At 42.1% G+C, this 22,349-nt stretch overlaps 1 protein-coding gene across 1 annotated transcript in view; it reads left to right on the forward strand.

Moving 5' to 3' along the window:
- Window positions 1-22,349, forward strand: part of AVEN (apoptosis and caspase activation inhibitor) — a 193,150-nt gene that overhangs the window by 30,425 nt on the left and 140,376 nt on the right. Inside the window, exon 3 of the mRNA XM_090034650.1 lies at window positions 4,648-4,843. Within this exon, the coding sequence (XP_089890776.1) occupies window positions 4,648-4,843 (196 nt within the window). The remainder of the gene's footprint in view (window positions 1-4,647; window positions 4,844-22,349) is intronic.

The raw sequence follows: 22,349 nt of genomic DNA on the forward strand, positions 1-22,349 counted from the left end.
GGGGGGAGGGGAGCAGGGATGTGGGTTATTCCTCCTCTCTTTGTCCTCTGGTGAGGGGACAGCTGGGGGCTATTCCAGGCATGCTGCTGTGACAGTGGGCAGACCTGGCTGCCAGTGGGGATACAGGGGAAACTAACTCTCCTCTGTGCCCCACTTTGCCTCAGGGCCCATGGTACCTGGTGCTGCAGCAGCAAGGGGGGAGCACCAAGCAGACCTAGCTAGCTCGGGTCCCTGCCGGTAGCACAGGGAGGGGGAAATTAAAACCCTCTCTGGCCAGTTCAGCCCGGGTTGGCCACACCCTCCCCAGCACAGCTTCCCTGCAGCTGAGGGTGTGCTCTAGCACCCCCTGGCACCTGGCCTTAGCAGCTGCAGCCATGTGCCTGTATTGCCTTAGTCCAGAGTGAATGTTTGTCCTGTTACAAACTGGTTCAGCCTAGGCCGGTCAGACTAACCTGCAAAGGTTGAATCAATTCAGGCTCTGGCTTTTGAATGTATGTCCCTAGCCCCTATGGCACCTCTTTGGATTGGCCTTGTGCTCTGGCATGCATGGGTGGCCTGGAGCTGATATGTGTAGGCCCTGGAGCCATTGTGCAGGGCTGGTCCAGCAGAGTGTCATAGATTTCATAGATGTCATAGACATTAGGGCTGGAAGGGACCTCGGGAGATCATCGAGTCCAGCCTCCTGCCCAAAGGGCAGGAAGTCAGCTGGGGTCATAGCATCCCAGCAAGATAAGCATCCAATTTACTCTTGAAGCATCCAATTTACTCTTGTCGCATGCAGCCTATGCCCCAGGCCAACCCTCTGTGCTATATGCAACTAGCTCTGGGTCCAGCCCATGCCCCACATGCAGAGTGAGCCTCATGTGGGCTGGACACTTTGACATGTAGTCTTGACTGGGGGCGGGCAGTTATTTCAGGCGGAGGGCCACTCACTGAGTTTTGGCAAGCCATCAAGGGCTGCATGACAGGCAGCCAGGGGCAGATATATATTAATTTCTACATATTTTTAGGGGCCCTGTGGGCTGGATAGAATGGCCTGGCATTTTGCCCACTCCTGGTCTTGACATTTTGTATGTTGTGGGTCAGATTTCAAAAGATTTACTTCACCCAGAGCAGTCTGTTTAAACTTGAAGAAATCAATTTATTTGTCATCTTCATATTGAGGAGAGGAGTTTACTCTCTTTGTGGAAATTATAACAGTATACTAGTTCCCAGTAGTGTAAAGCTAGGACCTAATCACTAGAAAAAAGACTTCTTTCCTGTGCTATTTATCAGATGGTTTGTCATTAAGAGGACAAAAATGATAATTTATTTAATAACACCAAAGAGCCCTTTTTGTTATTGGCAAGGTTGTGTATGGTGCACCGTGTTTTTTAGCCTCTTCTGTAAAACAGTTCCTTCTTACATAGGAACCCCCCCCCATCTTTGGTAGCTTCAGTAAATACATTTGCATTTTTGTAGTATGATTTTTACCACCAGATTCAGTTTCATGGTTTTACTATTTCTACACGTACCTTCTCAGTCTGACATCTCAGAACAATGACTACTGTTGCTTCACTTATGAAGATTGTATGATTTATCTATTAGAACACAATTGCTCTGGTTCTGATCTTGCTATATTTATAATGTACTGAGCAGTTCACCTCCTGTTAGTACTGAAAAAGTTCATAATGCTGATCTTAGACTAGTGTCAAAGTGTCTGGATGCTGAGAAGTCATGCCCTGTCAGGCTCGCTGTCAAAGGATGGTGATTGGCAACATCAGACTATTGCTGCTTTTGATTTTAATCTTTTATTTTTCTAAGTGAAGACCAACTGAACTGAAAAACTCATTGAACCTCATGGGCCATGCCCTTAATACTTGCATTTTAAGCTGCAGTAGTTTTGTTACGGTTTTGTCACAGGTGACAGGATAGTTAGGAGGAGTAATACACACTCCTTTGAACTAATATAGAATTTTGTTTTGTTTTGTTGCTTGGTTAGCTGAGTATGTAAGTGTGATACAAACCATATTTGGCGCTCTTCCTAACTCAGCTGAGGTTGTCTAGTTGGACCACATCATACCTACTAACTCTTCGTTACTCTTTCAGCAAGAGGAAGTCCTAAAATAATTCCCAGGCTTGTATATTCCTTAGCTGTGTACTCCCTCGCTAAGGCATGAAATTGACTTGTCTTAATCTGCTTTCTTGAAGAACCAGATGACAGTATAGTTATTATTCGTCCATATTCATGGATTTGTTTAAACCAGGGATTTCATACTCATCCAGCCCCATGGGCCAGGTGAGTGGCATGGGGCTGGTCCACAGGCTGGATCAGGCCACAGATCTCCTCTGGCACCCTCTCTCCTAGCACACCTGTTCAGGGAACAGCTCCAACAGGTCTAGGGTCTGCACCCTATGTAAAATATATGGCACAGTTCTGCCAGAGTGGCAGCTGCTTTGCATGTGGTAGCTGCCCTGGCTGGACTGCGCTGCATGCTGCATCCACCCCAGCAGTTCCGGGACCTTTGCTGCATGTGGCACCTATGAGCCAGATGAAGTGGGCACTGTGTGCGGCAGCACCCCAAAACAGGTGCTACAACTGGCGTGGTCTGGCTGGGATGGCAACCACCATGCAGTCCAGCTGGACTGTGTTCCATGCAGCAGCTGTTCTGACCACTTAGAGATCCATACTGTATGCAGTGTGGGTCCTAGACTGGCTGGAACAGCTGTTGGATCAGGTATACAAAGGGAGAGGGGGAAGGAGTCTATGGGCCAGATCCAGCCCTGTGCCATGGATGCATGCTATCCTGTGTGGGTATGATCAGACCCAGTGCACCAGGATGGGCTAGACAGTGGAGCTCCATGGGCAACTATATGTTTGAAACCCCTGGTTTAATCAGACTTTTCTTAGATGGATAGGTTTTTCTGGTCTTCAAATGTTTCACCAATATCTAGGCTTAAACAAACTATCCAGCCTTTCACTTACAAGATAATTTAATTTGTTTTTGTTAATAATAAATATATTAACATTTAATTGGGGTTACAGCTGATTTAAACGCACTGGCATTAAGTATATTTTTAAACCTACACGATGTGGCAGTTGAGAAGAGTGCATGGGCTAGTGGTTTACAGCTGGGTCATTTGTGTATTTTTTACAACCCCTCTCTCATGCTGTCTCTCAGCATATAAAATTAGCTTAATATCAACAAGCAGCTTCATTTGCTTTTGGGTTTATCAATAAAAAGATTTTTGTTCCGGGACAGGAATTTGCCAGATTTCGTTGTGTGGCACTTAGGCTAGGGACAGACATTCAAAAAGCCTGAGCCTGAATTGATTTAATTTTTGTACTTCCTAACGTGGCTAGGATAAACCGGTTTGTAAGCTAACCGACATCCCCACTGGACTGAAGAAATTCAGGCACTTGCCTGCTGTGACTCAGGATAGAAGCCAGGGGGTGCTAGAGAACCCCCTCTTGCCTTCCATAGTGCTGAGCTGAAGTGGGGCATGTCCAGGCCTTGCAGGATACTCTGATTAGGGAGGGTTCACCCCCCCCATTCCCCCACTGTTGATAACAGAGTATTGAGTATTGAGTAGGAGAGAGTTATGCAGGGAGTTGTTAGGATTTATCAGCCCATCAAACAAAACAAAAGCCTCTCTGATTAGTTCAAGCTCTTAAACAACTTTTGCCAAGGAAGGGACAGAGGGACATTATCAGCTACCTGTTGTTTAGCTCCAAAAAAGCCTTGAGCGGACACTGTCCTGCCTGCTTTTGCCCTGTTTCCCATGGCACAGACAGTAGACAGCATGCAGTATGCTACCTAATGCTAGAGGTGTCTGTGTAAGGCAGAGGTGAGGTGGGAATCCCTGCTTGAGCAGGAAGTGGTGGTGGGGGGTAGGGTGAATCCAAGCAGATGCTGCTGTACCTGCAGTCACTGTCAGAGCTCCAGCTAGGGAGCAGAGGGACGAGGCCAGCCCTGCTGTGGAGCAGAGAGCAGAGGCCTGCCCAGGGTTGCAAAGCATCTGGGATGCTGTGGTTTAACTTAAACCAGGAAAGGGTCTGGGACAGACACTGCATAAACCGGTTTGACCCAAATCAGTTAAGTCTGATACTACATTGAACCAGGATTATCAGCCTTTTTAAAATTGGTTCATGTGCACTGAATGTCTGTTCTGTTACAGGTTTAAATCAATTTCTGATCACTTAAACTGGTTTATGTGTAATGTCTGCCCCTAGCCGTACAGACCTCAGACTTTTTTAAAATAAGATTATAGAATTGCCTAAGTGTAATAATTAAAAAAACACATATACAAGCAACTCTTAACTCTTTCCCAAACATGTTTGTTATACTTGCTTTTAATTATCCTGTTCTGAGCAAATGGCAGTTCTGCTATTGGAGCAGAATTTAGTAATGGTGTCTGTTTCACATTTCTATTCACCATTCATTGTTGTCAAAATATAGAAGGCAAAAGGAACTATTCTTGGCTAACAGACATTTCACTACAGGCCTCAAGAGTAGCAGGAAGACATGGAATAGTTGTCAAATTCTCTGAACAGCTTGACTACCAAATTTTCAAAGATAGATGAGTAAGGAAGTTTACATTGCCTGATCCAGAACTATTTTATAAAAATTAATTGTACTGACTTACCTTTTCATTTAACTATCATAGGCAGAAGATGAGGATGAAGATGATGTTGGTGATGATCTTGAATCACATGGAGAAAAGAAAGAAGAACTGGGAAGCTACTCAAGAAGAAAGATAGTCTCCAACTGGAACCGCTATGAAGATGCTGAGAAAGAGGCACAGAATGAAAGTGGAGAATCTCAGAGAGGATCAGACTTCAGTGTTCTGCTTAGCTCAGCAGGTAAGGATACATTTTAAATCATAGCTCTTGCTCTGATCGTGGGTGCTAAAAGTGGACTTTGGAATGATCTAATTACTAAATTCAGAATTAGCCTAACCAAGTGCAAATTCATTGTTGTTGTCTACTCCTGCTTGGTAGTGCATTGCTGATTCTAAAGATGTTGCCATATTTGCTAAACCAAAACAAACATAACTGTATGGTTCTGACCACTTGTATTTGTTAACATTATCTTGTGGTAATTTTGTTTCTGTTGGTAAAATCTGTCAGTGGTTGAAATTAAAATGTCTTGTCCTTGAAGTCTTTAATACTGTCTTCCCGTTTAGCATGTCCATATGACTTCTGTTGGCATTTTTTTCTTTGCTTTTTTTTTTTTAACAAGAAAGAATAATGGCACGTTTGCTTTCACAGGAGAAAAATATTCTCAGAGAGATGCAAAATGGGGAAAAAAGAGGCCACACTTTGGGCCCGTGCTAGCCTTATCAATCTAACTGTATACTGAAGTGCTTAAGAAAAATGCCAGAGGCGTACTTAAGCTAGTTTTTAAATTAGAGTAACACATTGACATAACTAATGAATAGGATTGCTTGCTTATCACAGTACCTTTTTTGTTATCAAACTAATTGAACATAGTTGAAAATTACAATTTCAGTGTGCCTGGAGAATTGCAAAACATTGGGATTTACAGAATTGTGTAGGGGATCATTAATTGCCTTTTATATTTGTGTTCATAAAGACTAAGAGACTGACAACAGTAGAAAGTTGCTTGATTTTGCTTGTTCTATACATATTTAAAAGTCTGCAGCTTTTTGTTACTTGCCATTCTGTTTAGGCCAAGGGACTACCTTAAAATTTTTCTAATTTAGTTTTAACTAGCTTAGTCTGATATCCTGTACCTTTTTCTACCCTGATTTTCTTTGTATCTGCTGTGTTATCAGCAAATATATATATTTATCTTCAGTATGCTGTGAAGAATTTTCATTCTGTATATTTTTCCATTCTTATTTAGTCAAACAAACTATGCCTCTGTAGCCTGGGACAAATATTAGGCTCACTGATTTTGTATTAAAGTCAGGAAAAAGCTCATCAAACCCTATAATTATTTTCATTAGTCACAAAAGTATAAAAGAGTTATTATTTGACCCCAATGTGTTCTTTTCTGTGAATGCATACTAAGAATTATTCCTGATTTAAATGCAGAATAGGCTTTTAACCCATATCATGTTTACAGTAATTTTTTTTTTTATATTTTAATTTAGCAGAGCTAGGATAGCTCTTATCATTTTCTCTTGCATGTCAGCTGACTTACTGAGGTACGGTAGTATAAAACACGGAAAAATTACCAGAGTGACTCAGATAAAATTAAGTAGATTGCAGAAACTGTTTAATATTGTGATGTTCTTATACTGTGTTCACCAGTATCTGCCATATGGCAATAAATGTTTCTCCCTATTATGCAGATAAAAGCTGATCTATGTCTTACTCTTTTCTCTGCTGACTCCTTATTTATTCTCATTGGTGTAGGGTTATGGCGTAGTTTTGTTTGCCCTGCAGTAACTCATTTTTTACAACTTGAAGCACAGAGGGAGTGAGGACTGATTAGAAACCTTTTCATATTAAAGCATACTGCTATTGCCCATGCGATCCCACTGGTCATGCTGGAGGGATGTCTTTATATCTCAAATTTGCAAGGTAATCAGCTAGCGTTTAGTGCTATTGAATGGTAGCTGTTCTTAGATATAACTCTATAATTTGGTTGGGAGCTGACCTGCACTTTGAACACCAACTGCCCATATGAGCTGTTTTGCTAATGTGTAGATTTTAGCTTTTGGAGTCTGTATGGGCAAAGGAGCTGAGAAACGGTTTGCTTGCTTCACCATGTATTCCCTCTCTTATCAGATGTATAGCATAGGTGCAGCCCTAGTGGACATTGCTGACCTGAAACATGCACAGGGTCCATAGAATGGAATCCATATAGACAACTCATCTCAAAGAACCATATTTAATGTAAGATAAGTAATCATTTCTTTTTCATCTATCTGTCTTCAGCTTACAGAGAGTACTTTGAGAGTATGAGGTAGTGAGTATGTTAATATGGATTTCAGCCAATTTTAGTATAGCAAATGTTTTGTGACATTATTAACAGTTTAATTACCCAATTATGGGGAGATAGTTAGCTGTGTTAGTCCATTCAGAGGATCTGACAAAGTAGTATCTACAAAAGTTCATGCTTCTTTAAATGAATTAGGGCAGAGCAGCACCATAGGGCACTTTGACGTGTGCTCCAGAGTGGGGGGTGGGAGGGGCGTTTTAATTAGAGTGTCTCTCTGCAGCCGCTCTATGTAAAAAATCCACAGCATCTTGTGTATTCAGTGTCTCATGTTTCATAATGGTGGCAGGGCCACTTTAACTAAAGCTTATTCAACAAGGTTTAGTTAAAGCACCCCTGTTGCCGTTTTGAAATGCCGGGCACTGAATACACGAGATGCTGCACCACACTGCAGCATTCTTATTAGAACGCACCAGTAGCTCCAGCAGACTTGATTCATCTAATCAAATTAATCTATTTGATCAGATTTGATTAATCTAACCTTACTGCGGTGGAGTGCCCTTAGAGACTACCTTCCATCAAATTATTTTTCTTGTGATTCATTGTTTAAATTAGAACTTTGGTCCTTTGTGTGAAAAGAATTTTCTTTCTTTGATGCTTAGTGAAGATCTGCTTTAAAGTTAGGAATCTTATGTTTAACAGAAATGCAACTTTGAAAAAAATCTAATTATTTTAAGTAGTACAGGGTAGCTTTGAGCACATGGAAGTAAAATCATAGTTAAGTATTAACCTCAGCAGAGCTTTCTCTAATACCATATTTTTCTCTTGTGTATCACACCTTCAAATAAGATGCATACCTTATTTTTGAAAGGCAGAATGAAGAAAAAAAGGTATTTCACTGAAAATGCTGGTAAGTATGGTATTTTTCCAGGGAAAGCACAGGCAGCTGCAGTAGCGGGGAGCAATTGTGGCTGCTCTGTTAACCTCCTAGCTTCAGGACACATCATGTGCTGCTGGCTTGGTCAAACTACCTGATCCCTCTTTTCTTCTCAAGTTGAGCTGGTTAGGCCAGCAGTGCTTGACCTTAGGGCCTGATCTTAGCCAGTAACACCTGTGGGGTCAGCTGAGGGCCAACTCGTGTGATTCAGCAGAAATCCTTGACTTGGTGCCTGGGGCTCAGCTCTGCTTCAGAAATACAGTGGAGCTAGGCCCTGGGTACTGGGGCAGAGGCTCTTGCAGTCAGCTTCAGCAGTGTCAATCTCTCTTTCCTGGGGGAAAGGGCAGGTAATGCTGCATCTGGGCAGCACAGTGAGTATACAGTGTTCTTTTGATCCATAACCAGTAGCTTGGGAACTCCTCACACTCCCAGTGCTGCCCCCTGGACAGTACTCACAGTGTTATTTACTCTTTCTCCCCTGGCAGAGGGCTATGCGGCAGAAGCTGTTATTACTGTACTGGCAAATTGCCCGTCAAGAATGATGGGGGGGAGGGACAGAGCCCCATGTCTCTCCCTCCCCCCATCCGAGTCCACTCCCCCCTTCCTTCCCTCCACCTCTGTCATTTGGGATTTGGCCCCACTTCCTCCTCCCCCTCTGCTGTGTCAGGCTCGGGCCTGCTTCTCCCTCTCTACATCCCACTGGGTCAAACCTGGGCCTACTCCTCCCCTCCCCCCCACCACACTGGCCTGGGCTTGCTCCTCCCTCTCCTCCCCTCCCCCTCCCCGGGTTAGGCCGTGGCCCATTCCTTCCCCTGCCAGGTTGGGCCTGGGCTCACTTCCCCTTTCCCCACCACTGCATCGGGCCCAGGGTCCCCCCCTCTGTTGCTTCGGGTCTGGACCCACTCTACTTACTGTCGCCGCCACCTCCAGGGACCAGGGCAGGGGGGAAAGTGAGGCCAGCAGCACTGGCTTGGGCCCCTCCAGCTCTGTCCTGCTGTCCTGGCAACACTTCGCCGCCACCCCCTGTCCAGAACGCTTTTGGAGTTCTTTGATCGGTTGTTTCAGGTTGAGACTTTTATAATATTAGAATTTCCTTGTTTAAAATGCACTCCTTAATTTCCTGCAGCTGATGGTGGGGAGCGCGGAGTCTATGTTATATGCATGTGAATCTGGCATCCAAACTTAGTAAGTAAGAAAATGATGTTAAGAAGGAAGCAGTGTTCAGTTTCAGGGTGTCTGACTTTCTGCAGTAGCTCAGTAACAACTTAGATTATATAAAACAGAGGTGTCTTTAACATGTGGCCAGGGAATTTGGGGTGTTGGTACTGGTGGGCATAGTTTGAAGCAGAATTTGGGGCTCTGGGGCCTGGTGTGGACATGACTGTGATGGCAGGGGATGAGCAAGGGTTGTGCAGTATAACCCTCAATTGCCATGTCTTCCTCTGGCCCACTGCTGCTTGCTCAGTGCCTGACCTGAGGCTGCTTGCCCCACCGCTGCCGTAGTGGCTGTTGTTACTTCTGCTGCTGCCTTGTGCTCCAGGCCAGATCTGGCCTGTGAGGAGCTATGATCTGGATCCGGCTTGGGATATGAGGTGAGTTTGACACCCTGACCTAAAGAATTGACCTGATGAAAAAACAAAGCGCAGTTTGCTTAAAGCGTAGATTAAGTTTGACCTGCATACAGCCACAACGTCAGAATTCTGCACTGAGCCAGTGTAATAATCCTATTGCTTTGCTGTTAATCAGACCAATATCAGACTAAGACTCATCTCATTTTAGAAAAGACGAATGTCATTTCAGCATAGTTATATCTGCAGCATGAAATGTAGCATTGAAGTATTGTTCATATGTTTTCTATTTTTATTTAGCTGTTTTTGTAGCCAGACATTAATTAGTATGTGGCAAGAAATGGTATCTTTACATATTTCTTAGTTTACTATTCTGAAGGTATTGCATATATTGGCATGTAATGAGCACATTATTTTTTAATATTATTATTGTTTTGGAATCAATATATTGGCTGCCTGTTATTTTCAGATACCAATAAAGCTAACTTTGACTTTTATCAGAAGATGGGTTATTAGACCATTTTGACAAAGTAGGGACATCTGGTCTTACACTATGGAGTAGTTTGTGCAACAGATTGGTGCCAAGATATATTTCAAACTTAATGTTGCTGTTATAAAAGAAAAATAGGATGATATCAGAATTTCATCTTTCAGTAGTCTGGCATTCTAGACCTGCTGAAACTTAACAAAAGTGTGAAATGGCAGTATTTACTAGTTAATTAAATAAGCACTTGAGAAGAAAATTCCTTGTTGATTTATAGGGGTTTGTCATATGGAGGATACAGGGGACAGACCCCGAGGGGCCAAGGGGGAACCCCGGGGACCAGAATATACTAGGGAAGGAGAGGAAAGAGAGAGAAAAATGAAGAATCCCTTACCTGCAGCTGATGCTGCAGTGAAACCGGAAGTGGCAGTGGGACCCGCGTGGCTTGTTAGCCACGTCTTTTTAAAACTGCGGCCAGCTGTGGGGAGGAGTGAGTGGAGCCGGCGCGGGAAGATAAAAGGTGGTGCGGGCAAAGGAGAAGGGGGAAGACCAGGAGGAGAGTCGATAGGGAAGGTATCCCTGGAACCCCAGTTAGGGGTAAGAGGAGTCAGGACTGTCTTCCATGGGCAGAAGGCTGCCTTGAAGACTGTCGAGGGGAGGACACCGGCATTGGCACGGAGGGAGAGAAGGTGGATATACCTTATCCAGACGAAGGAGTCGAAGGAGAGAATCCAAGGTTTCAGGGCGAAGAAGCCGACAGCAGGGATTGTCCCTAAGAGAGAGTGAAGGAACTCGAATCATCAACCCAGGTGGGATCAGTACGGGTTTGGGAAGGCTCCAGGAGCAAATCCAGACAGGGAACAGCGAGAGGGGCTGCAGAAGACAAGCTCCTACTGTATAGAGCTGTCCAGCAAGGCACAGAGTGGGTGAAAGTAGAGGGACCAGCAAGGGTCCAGCTGACATGCAGGGGATCTGCAGTGTGGAAAGGAGAGTGTGATAACTGCCAGGCGTATGTGTACTCAGGACAGGGCCAGCTAGAAATTCTCAGGGCTAGGTTAGCCCATTTTGTGTAGCCCGTTTTGTGTGTAGGCAGGAATTTACTGGCAATGTTTTTCCTTTGGTTTCTTTCTGTTTCCCACTTCTGGAGGGGTTGGAAGGCTGGTTGCATAGGGCCCTAGAGTTGCCTCAGTCAGGGGTTGGGTTAGACCTCATACATCCCTATCAAAGTGTCCATAACACCAATAAGCGAGGGTTGGGCCGAGAGACATCAGCAACTTGTCGAGGCTGGGTATCAGGGTGAGGTGTAGGGGAGGTTGGAGCCTCGCGGAAGACTGCCATCTAGAGATTCCTGACACCGGAGAAGCCCCAGTAGTCGGACCCCACCACTGAAGGAACAAACAAAGTTGTGGCAGGCGAGATTGGGGTGGAGGCTACCCCGGGGCGGGACGTCCGTGCAGTACAACCACAGGGACGGAGTGACGAGCAGTCCTACACACCCAAAGCTGGGCGGCACGGGACCAGATGATCGAAGCCTGACAGGTGCAGAGTTTAATACTAGATTCTGTGGTTAAACTACTACTTTTTAAAGAGCACTGATGAAATTAATTAATTCAAAACAGAAACTTTTCTTATTTAGAGCTAACAAAACTGATTTTTGTAAGTTATCCTATTTGTACAATATCCTTAATGTCTCAAATTTTGATATGTGGTACCTACATTAAGAAAGATATTTTATATGTTCATAAAATATATATTAATGTTGTATAGACCTTTCCAGAAAATTCTGATTGGTTACATAAAAGCTAATTTTTATTTATTTATTCATTTGATTTTTCAAATATTTTTTTAGCTTTAATGGCAAAACAATAATTTGGTAATATATTCCTTGTTTTTATTTTGGTGGTGTTATTGTCAACAGTCTGAGACTCTAACAACCTCTTGCCTTATATTAATTACATTCAACCTAAGTGGCATTCCAGCTGTGGCTCTAAGGCACGATTGCACTGCTACGTAAAAGAGTTGTCTTTTTATAGTCTAGCTGTGCATTACCTTTTATTGATTGCTTGACTTCTCTGTGTTAAATTTTGTGCGATTCTGCTCCATCATACACCATCTTTTTGGTTTATTGTGTGTGTACTTTTGACATCTTAACACTTATAATAGGACAGTATTTTTAGTACTATAATGGAAAACCTGCTTTTTTATTTCTGTTTGATAGTTTTGAATCTTTTGAAAAATGTTGCTGGTTAGCATTTCATTGTATCATAATGAACTCAACTGAGACTATCATAAAATATTACAGCAGAACTGGAGAGAGAAGAAAATGGGATGGGGCAGTGGTATGGTTTTATCACTGTAAGCCTAGATCTTAGAATTATTATTTAAAAATAAGCTGCAATGTAATGAATGCAGTCTCATAGTTTGTTTCCTGTTCTTTGTGCTTTGGCTAAGACAGTTCACTATATTTTGGTGGACTTTTTATATCAATATTCTATATAGTAGTTTTGAGGGAGGAATCATTCAAATTATTTAATATTATACAGAATAAAACAGTGGTGAAAAAACATTATTAAGGTAACGAAACTGAGCACTCAGAAAAGTTAGGAAATGTCAAAATGAAGGTTGCTTGGGTCAGTGCAACTTTAATATTCCTTTGTGCTGTGTGTATTAATTTTTAATTTCATGATCACTTACTGAATTTTACTCGCAGGACCCCTGACTCATTCAGTGAACAGAACAGGTAGTGCTCCCATAATGAGCAGTTAATTAATATTATGTTTTTTCCTGATCTAATTTACTGCACTCTATTTAAACACAGCTCTGAAGAAAAAACTGTTAATTTCGTCATAGACTATTCTGTGATGGTCATCACTATATAGTAAATATGTGCATACAAGCATGAATTAATTTGTTTTCACAACACCTTTTTTAAGAGTTGCAAATAACCATTCTATAGATAGAGACTTAAAGCACAAAGATTAAGGTAAAAACTTCCATTCGTTTGATGTATCTAGCTTGAGGTGCCCAATACTGATTTTCTGAGAATGTGGCTAGGACCACACAGTTACTGACTGACAGTAAAAAGTTCCCTTTCAGTGATTTGCCTGACATGATACAGAAGAACCCTGTGGCAAAGACAACAATAGAATCCAGTTCTTTAAGATAATATTCAGCTTGCTTACCCATTAGATAATCATTTCTCTCATTGTAGTTCCATGTGCCATTTATTAAACACCTTCCAAATTCTGAAGAAATGAAGCTGGTATTATATTAAATGTGGTCTCTCTTACTGTACAGTTTTAATTAATTCCTCCAGCAGGTCTGTCCTGCTCACTAGATGATATAGGCTTCTCTAGAAAAGATAGTATATGATTATATAATTAGAGGCTATATCAAATGTGTAAGGCTAAATGCAAATGTCTAAAGTGACATTCATCATCAGTGGTTCTCAACCAGGGTGCTGTCATACCCTGAGATCATTTCAAGGATGCTAGGGTGCTGCACAATGTTAATACTTTTAGATGCGCAAAAATGATTTACAAGATAAACCCAGAGGCCGCATCCAGAGGAGTATGGACATTTGGTTCCCTGGGGACAAGAAGCAGCGGTACACTTTGTGCCACTGCTACTTGTTCCTGGGGAACGTCTGTGCTACACCCCTTATGGCCATGCAACAGGTTACCCCAGGTGGGGTAGAGGAGGCTGGGGCCAGCAACTGCAACTAGAGGAGGTACTTGGGGCCAGGTAAGCTGCAGCCATGGTGGGAGCCTGGCCAGCAGCCAGAGTGTTGCCCCCCCATCTCCTTGTGCTACAAAGAAATGCCTGAATGTGCACACAGTGTGTGGCTTTGTCTTTGTCCCCAGGGAACCAAATTTCCACACGTCTGGATGAGGCCTCTTGGTTTATCTTGTAAATCATGTTTGTGCATCTAACAGTATTAACATTGTGCAGCACCCTAACATCCTTGAAATGATATCAAGGCACCCCAGGGTACAACAGCACCCTGGATGAGAACCACAGGCATTTAGCTTTACACATTTGATATAGCCTTTAATTATATAATGATATACTATTCTTTCTAAAGGACCCTACATCTAGCGAGAAGGCAGACCTGCTGGAGGAATTAATAGAACAATTCTTCTATAGCAGAGGCTCTCAAATTGGTCCACGGACCACCACTGGTCTGCAAACTCCATTCAGGTGGTCTGCAGAAAGGTGACCTAAGGCTAAAGCTGACAAACATTAAACCCAACTTCCCAGAACTTTGCTCAAAAACAAGGCACATTCATCGCATTAGAAAGGTAAGACTACTGATATTAAAATATGAGTTGTGTGCTTTCATTTGTAGAACAGAAAAAGTTTATGAAGTGGTCCACTGAGACCCTCAGCAATTTTCAAGCACTCTGTGGAAAAAAAAGTTTGAGAACCGCTGGTCTATAGAATTGTTCTGTAATTTTTTTTTAGTGGAATTAAAAAAAAAAAAAAAAAGTGAAAACTGAGAGCAAGGCACTTTTGGAGAAGTGCCTTGAATCTAAGGAAGGGTGCCTTGAATATAAAAAGGTGGAGAACCCCTGCAGCAAGGGAAGTTTAGGTTAGATATTAGGAAGAATTTTCTCACTAGGAGAGTAGTAAAACACTGGAACAGGTTACCCAGAGAGGTGGTGGACTCTCCATCCTTGGAGGTTATTAAGACCCAGCTAGACAAAACTTTGGCTGGATGATCTAGTTGGGGATGGTCTTGCTTTGAGCAGGGGGTTGGACTAGATGATTTCTTGAGGTCCCTTCCAACCCTAATTTTCTATGATTCTAGGACCCCCTGAGCTAGATGGTAATCAGCTGTGTTGGAACCTTTAGACCAGTTAGACTTGATCTAATGGAGTAACTGATAGCAGCAGTGGGTTGTTTTCTTCTATGGGAATCACTGGCTGAAGGGGCTGGAAGCCTTTGCTAGGGGGTTTCTTACATATTTGCTAAAAGAAGAGAAATGATAAGACTTGAGGATTCTAGATTTCTCTCCAGAATTTGGAGTCTCAGACTTCTACTTATTACCCCAGCTTCTGACTCATTTCCTCTACACTGTTGTTGTCCAATGTCTGTCTCAACCCTTCCACTGTCTCTTTGTTCCATCCCCCTTCACTGTGCTTAGTTGGTTTCTGTCTCTACTGTGGGTTCTTATTCTATGCTCAGTCTTTACCCAGTAAGTCCTTAGGTTGCTATCCAGCCTCCTACTTCCATCTCTTTCCTTAGACTCTGCTATCTCCACCACTGTCAGAACTGCTTTCCTCTCCCTGGCCTCCCGTTGCTTGTCTCCTTGCTGACATTCCTCTTCCTCACAGACAGCCTGTGCCAGTCTCTTCTCATCCACTCGCAATGTCTGCAGCTTCCTCATTTGAGCTCTTTGCCTAACCAGCCACCTTCCCTTATCTATTTGCTACACCCCAGCTCCTTTTCTGATCTCTTGCTCTCCAAGTACCAGTCCCTGCCTGCCCTAGGTGTCTCTAGGCCCTTTTTCTCTCTGTTTCCTAATATCACCTTCTGAATCCCCTAGGTCTGGCTTGTTTCCATTCTGCATTTAAATCAGGTAGCATCCCCTGCCTCCCCCCATGTCTCTACAAATATGATCTGTGAGGGGATGAAATATGAAATAAGGATATGTTCTTTGGAGATTTTAGCTGTTAAGCTCTGGCAAATCTCTACTAAGTATATGTGAGCTGCTATGTTTTAGAAGCTCATAACTTAGTGATTTCTGGGCTGATTTTCACAGTAATGGCAAAAAGTATGTCCCTGACACATTGTGGGTATTTGCTTCAAAATACGGGAGTATTGCAGCGTGAGAAGTAAGTTACCAGAACTTTTTAACATGGGTGAAGTGTATTTTTTCTCTGGACTGGAAAATGGCTTAACAACATTGCCTGGAAAAAACAAAAGCTTCGGGAAAAAAAACACCTGGCCTGCATAGGTAAATTTGAGCAGTTGAAAACAGCGTCTTTTATAGTAATCTGAGGCTCATGAAGCAAGGTGCAAAATGTTTTGAATAATTTTTAGCATTTTATGATTGTTAGAGTGCTCTTAGTTTTATTTTCTGTTTTATTGTTTAACACTAAACCTTTTTAAAATACCAAGACAAGAATATTTTTTCTTCTAACTTAGGCTCCCGATTGAGCTAAACTGCAAGTCCATTGTGGAGCCTTAAGGGAATATGTCTAGAGCCAATCTAGTAAAAATGCAATTCAAGCAGAAAGAACAAAAGAAGTGGAAATGACAGAATAACCTTACTTTGCTAAAAGAATCTTGCCAAGTTTGAATAGTTGCCCTCATTCATTTATTGATCTGTCTTAAGTGTCCCAAAATAGATTTTGATCCTTTCTGGGTTCTTGAGAGTGAATAAATATTTTAGCTTGAGATAAGTGATAAAGGGGCTGATTATTGAACTAACCAAAATGGTATGTTCTGTTTCTAGTGATCTGAGCAATTTCTTTTCATGACTTCAGCTACTATCACCATAATAACCAAAGCCCAGTTTACCTGCTTATTATGCTTCAGTAACATTATTCCTAGATTGCTAGGTAGTGGGTATTAACAACGTTTTGGTAATGAAATGTTTTTTTTTGTGTGTGTGGAGTATTCTAGTGTCTTTTCCTAAGATGGAACAAGTATTCTTACTGTGCATAATCCAGGCAAAAATCTTGTGGCATGAGGAACCATCAGGCGGCAGCATAAATCTTGATGTTGCTAGAATATTTACCCAGTCTTTAGTAACAAGGATATAATTTCCATAGGTACTTAGTACTCTGATGATGGCGTGATTTGTTCTAAGCTGTATAAAGAAATTATTTGAATGTATTGCTTTCAGGTAGATAGGAGTACTGTGGGAAGACGATCTCCTATCCACAACCTGATGTACTGTTGTCTGCCTTGTGTTGGGTTTTTCTGTTCAAATTGATCCGTGCAAATTCCAATTTATTTTTTAGATTTGTCAGATGAAATGTTAAGTTCGATTATTAGAATGAGTATTAATACTGTAGTTGGCATTTTTACATATCTCTGCAGGGATGCAGGGAAAAATTAGAATACTGCATTTACACAAAGTTCACGTATTTTCTGTGGTTTGGGTATTGTAAGAGATATAGGAGAAATTGTAACCTGAGACTGATTTTTGTTTGTTTGTTTGTTTTTGTTTCTTTGTTTTCCACAATAATTTTATTCAAGTGAAAAAGAATGGAAGTAGTGAGACATGCATTCTGATGCTAAGGAAAAAAACGTATGTGCTTCTAGTACTCTGGGGAGTAGTTCAAAATCTGTTCATCTTCATGTACAAATTATTCTTGCAATGCTGCCTGTAAGGTACTGTACACTAAAATCTAAGTTTTCAGTGGTATTCAGGTACCCAGCTCTTATGTGCCATGGATATTTTCATGTTTATATGCCTGCAAAATTGTGTACGTCTTTAAAAATCAGTATCATTTTCATTTTTAAAAGATCTTGCAATTTTTGTATTTTTTCCACTTTAGTTTTAACCTGTGTACATCTTCCTACAAATCAGAAGCGTCTTAGAGCAGCAAGAACAGTTATATTGGAAAACTATGATTTTTTTTTTTTTTAAAGTAAAAGAAAAAGTCTTTTCCCAACAACTTTTTGTTATCCCCCCCACTCTCCCTCCTCTCCAAAAAAACTAAACAAATAAAAACATTAGAATTTCAGTGCACATCTCTTCTACTTTATCTTAGAGAGACATAAGGAGAATTCATCTAAGGTGAGTAACAAGAAAAATTAAATGATTCAATGTCAATAAACTCAGACCATTAAGAGTGTGCAGTTGCAGCCTAGAGAAGCTCATGGAATTCTTATATTTATTGAGAGAGTATTCGTGATACCCTGACTCGGTATCCAGATTAGTCTTCACCCCAGGTATCTAGCACGGTTTTTTTACTTCAATTTAAAAACACCTAAAGAAACAAACAAAAAAATACCCCCTCCAAAACCTCCCTCCCTCAACCAAAATAAAACAAAAAAACCCACGACCCTCCCCCACACAAAAACAAAGCTAAGAAGCCCTAAATGCTGCCCTTCCTTACACGCTTGTTGAAATGCTTGTCTTTATACCTTTTCACTATTAAAGCCCCAACTCGTTTAAGAAGCCTTTAAGAAATTATTGCCCTAGCTCAAATAGTCTTTGTGGGGGATCTACAAGCTCAACCCTGCTATTGACCCATGTGTTTGTCAATTTGAAGTCTCGTGATGGGTTTTCTGTTTTCTTACCTTGCTCTTTAAAGTGTAAAAATATGAAAATTAAACACAAACCATACATTGTAATCATTAAATACTTTAATTATTGAAAAACTGTTATTTATCAATTCTGAGGACAGTGTTTCTAATTATGAGGGTTCAAAAATCATGAATCAGATTTTTAAAAAATTGTATTTTGGCCCATCTTCTGTTAAATGTGTATGTAAAATGTACAGGCCGCCCTTGTTTACCAGTTGCCACGCAAACAGACTCTGTTTGGGGTATAGGGATTTGTAGTTCCCCCAGCTAGATACCATAAGCAGTTGCGTCATTTAACGTTTCCCTGCATGAACCCCAGATTCTCCTGTCCTCAGGAGACTACCCCACACATTTCCCTTTCTTTCCCTACCTTTCCTCTTCTTCACATTCTCCCTCTGTATCTGCAGCTCTTCCCATACATTTACCATATACAAATGAGTATCTGCTCATACTTTACTAACCAGTTCCTTAACACATTCTCTCTCCTAGTTTTTCCCACTGTTCCATTTGTTGCATCTCCAAATTTTCCTTCCTGGTCAGAAGCCACCATCTTTCCTAATAAGCCTGACTTCTGGGGGACATTTCCCACCTCTGATTTGCTGAGGTCAAATGGCCATGGTGATAACAGCCTTTGTCTTCAATCTTATTGAGAGTCCTGAGTGATGCTGGGTAATTTTATGTAAAGGCAGAACCTTACAAAATGAAGGTAGAGATCTGGAATTAATTAGAATTGTTAAACAACAGAAAAAGACAACCTCAAGACTTGCAACAAAATCACAAGACTTGGCATTGCTTTAAGCTTTTTCCATCTGTTCAATACTTCCTCCCTAGCTCTTCCTAATATCACACAAGGCTCATCCTTTTTTGCCCTATGGAAGCAAGCTGTTCTCCATATTACAGTGTGACAAACTAAAAATAGGAAGTGACAGCTTTTATATTGTTTGTTGGATTTTCCTTAAAAATGTGTATTTGCAGCATTCAGAAAGGGACTCTGTGCATCCATGTTTATGCACACGTCTTTGGGTATAGATAAATGAACAAATTATTTTGAGATGAAAGGTTGTGGGACTGTACTACATATGATAATTGCTGCTGTGCACATTCATACTCCATGGTAACTGAAATCTAAAGTATGGTAGTTAGCCCTCCTTACTGCAGAAAAACTGATATGCAGTAAAGTGTCCCCTTTTGATATCACAGTAAGTTGTTCATATACGTTCATAACCTTTATTTTTGCCTGGATCTAAAGCACCATCACACTATGAGATGGCAGAATTGGAATACATGTTAAAGGCTTGCTGCATGCCTGGACTTTCTTTATATTGCCTACACCAGAAAAAGTAGGTGAGCTCACTTACACTTCTGCAAATTGTGTTCTTTTACATAGTGATCCTTGTGTCTGAACAATAAGAATAATAAATGCTAAAAAATAATCATTGTCTAATAATTAAATTTTAGCTATGTTTATGAGGTCAGGTTGGAGTATCTGAATGAAAGGTATTTCGTAGGTAAGGAATAAACCAATGCTACAGCATTTACCATATTCCCCAGATAACTAAGTAAAATTCTTACTGTTTGTGAAAGGATATAGTCTTTAATGCCTTTTGTTCCACCTTGTTATATGATCATGCAGCTGATGTATATTTTCACATCTTTTTGTGGGTGTTTGTAGGGAATGACTGGACAAAAGACAATAAAATAACTTCAGAATTCAAATCCTACTCTGTTTTTTTCACTCGTCCCTGATGCTGTATGGCAAATGCTTTATGAAAGCAGGTATTCAGTGAGACCTAGATTTGATCAACCTCTGAGTGTTAGTATAGGCTACTATATATATGAACCTCTTCCCCCCCAGCATTACCACAAAATAAATGTAACAAGAAAAAAAGTCTTGAAGTATTTAAAGTTTCAGATAATTTTCTCTATAAACCAACAGTTGAATTGAAGGCACGGTAGACATGCATTTTATAGATTAACTCAATTAAAGATCCGTAGGCTTTTGTGAGCAAGAGCCCCCCTCATCAAGTACAATAAATCACAGATGAACAGGGTGGAATTGTAGCCCTATTAAAGTCAGCTGTGGTAAGTTTTCTAGTTTCATCCTTCATATCCTTATTATGCTGCCTTTTATTACTAAGTACTTAAAATTTTCTGAATTTTTCCTTTCCAAGAGTCTCTCACCAACATCTTTCTGTCAACCATTTCAAGTTTTTGGTGTCCTTGTGCTCTTATGCTTGGGTAAAGTGGGAACAACTTGCTTAATCACTGCAGTGCTGTGTCTGAGCATTGGCATTGCTCTGGTCTCCCCTGATTTTTACTTGTGACATGTTATATAGCAGGGGTGGGCAATTATTTTGGCTGGAGAGGCACTTAGTGAGTTTTGGTGAGCTGTTGAGGGCTGCAAGGGTAGCCCTGCCTGTTGAGAGGTGTCCTGTCCCCTGGCTGCTATCTTGGGGCCAGAAGTCCCACCCCTAACCCCTGACCTTTGCCACCAGGAGTCCCCTTTGCCCCTGGAAGTACTGCTTTTGGGTGTGGGGTTTGCCATCTTGGAACCAGAAAAAAACCAAATTATGTATTAAAGATAAAAATCTACTATAACGTACTTTAATTTTTTTCAAAAAATATTTTTGTCCTGATTTATATGTGTTTGCATCGTGTACATAGAGGTGATTGTGTAAAACCTCAAAGTGAAGTCCTCCCTGTGTACATTATTGGGTGGCATGGGGGATATGGGTGGATGGGTATAGGGTTTATGGGGGATGTTGTGGAGTGTGTGGAAGGGTGTGGGTGAATGTGAGGCCCATGTGCCCGCCCATTGTGCACAACAGCAGGCGGTGGCCTCTTGGGGTGCTCATGGTCTGCAGTAGGCAGAGCCCCTGGTGGCGCATGGTCCCAGTGAGCCCCAGGACTGCAAGTGGCCAGGATGCTGGCTTCATTGCACGGGGCTTGGATGCAGTTCCCAAATTCTCTGCCTGAGGCCCTGTGCAAAGCCAGCAGTGCAGGTCATGGGGCTTGGCTGGGGCAGCAGAGGGAGGAATGAAGTTGGCTCGGCTCCATAGCATCGAACTCCCCGCCATTTCTCATGACCTGTGCGTGGCAGTGAGCATGGTTGGGCTGCTGGCTCCATCATGCGGGGCTCCCCCTGGAGGCCCATGGCTTGGGTGGAGACCCTGGGAATTGCACGTGAGTCCTGGGGAGCCCCACATGGTGGAGCCAAGCGGACACCCATGCCTCTGCTGGCCCAGGCTCTGTGCTCCTGCCACTCTGCCCTTGGCCCCTGTTGACCGGAGGCACTGGCTGGGGCCCTGCGCTCCTGCCTAGCTGCCATTTCACTTCCCTCTTGCCTGCCTGCTTGCCCGCTGCCTCTTCCCTTGGCTGCCTGCTGTCACTGTCACTCCTCACCCTCCTGCCTGCTTGCCACCACCTTTTCCCCACCCACTGCTGCTGCTTCTCTACCTGTGGGATTGGGGTCAGAGCCATCCTGGGGGTGAAGGTGGGAGCACAGTGTGTGTTGCCCCTGCGGGAGTGAGCGGGACTTGGCCTTATGTGAGCACAGCAGGGGCAGTCCCAGGTGAGGCCAGATACAGTGATTTGGTAAGCACTTGCCTGTGGGCTGGATGAAATTGCCTGGTGGGCCAGATCCAGCCTGGGGGCTGTATTTTGCCCACCCATGCTATATAGCTTGTTTTGGGTGTTCCAGATATTATTGTGACTAAGGATTTGAAGTGGTGATTTCAGATATTCTTCTGTTTATCAACTGCCTGAAAATGCAAAGGACTGGACTTGATGTCCCAGGAAACTCCTTCTGGTCCCAGGCTTATTACTGTGATATAAATTTATATGAAATCACAACCAAAAAATTAAAAATGGAGCTGTTTAACTTTTTCGCCAAACCTGTCTTTCTCAGTTTGTTCATACCGGTGACGGCTCCGCTATCCTCACTTACGAAGGCTTGAAACCTAGGTAAAATCTGTAACTCCTTTATTTTTCTACTCCTTTTAAATTATACCCCCTTTGCTTCTTGTAATATTTCTATTATCCATCTCTTTCTCAGATGTTAAAAATCTGATCTCTGTCTTGACCGTCTTGTATGTCAACTATTCTAGCCTTTCCTGTCTCATCTTTCTGTCAATCAATTTGAATAATCAACACACTCATTTTCCTTTGTATTGCTTCGCTTTTCTTTTATCCATCCATTAATTCTT

The sequence above is a fragment of the Crocodylus siamensis genome, chromosome 2 (assembly GCF_052110815.1).
Source record: "Crocodylus siamensis isolate JL-2025a chromosome 2, ASM5211081v1, whole genome shotgun sequence".
NCBI classification, from domain to species: domain Eukaryota; kingdom Metazoa; phylum Chordata; order Crocodylia; family Crocodylidae; genus Crocodylus; species Crocodylus siamensis.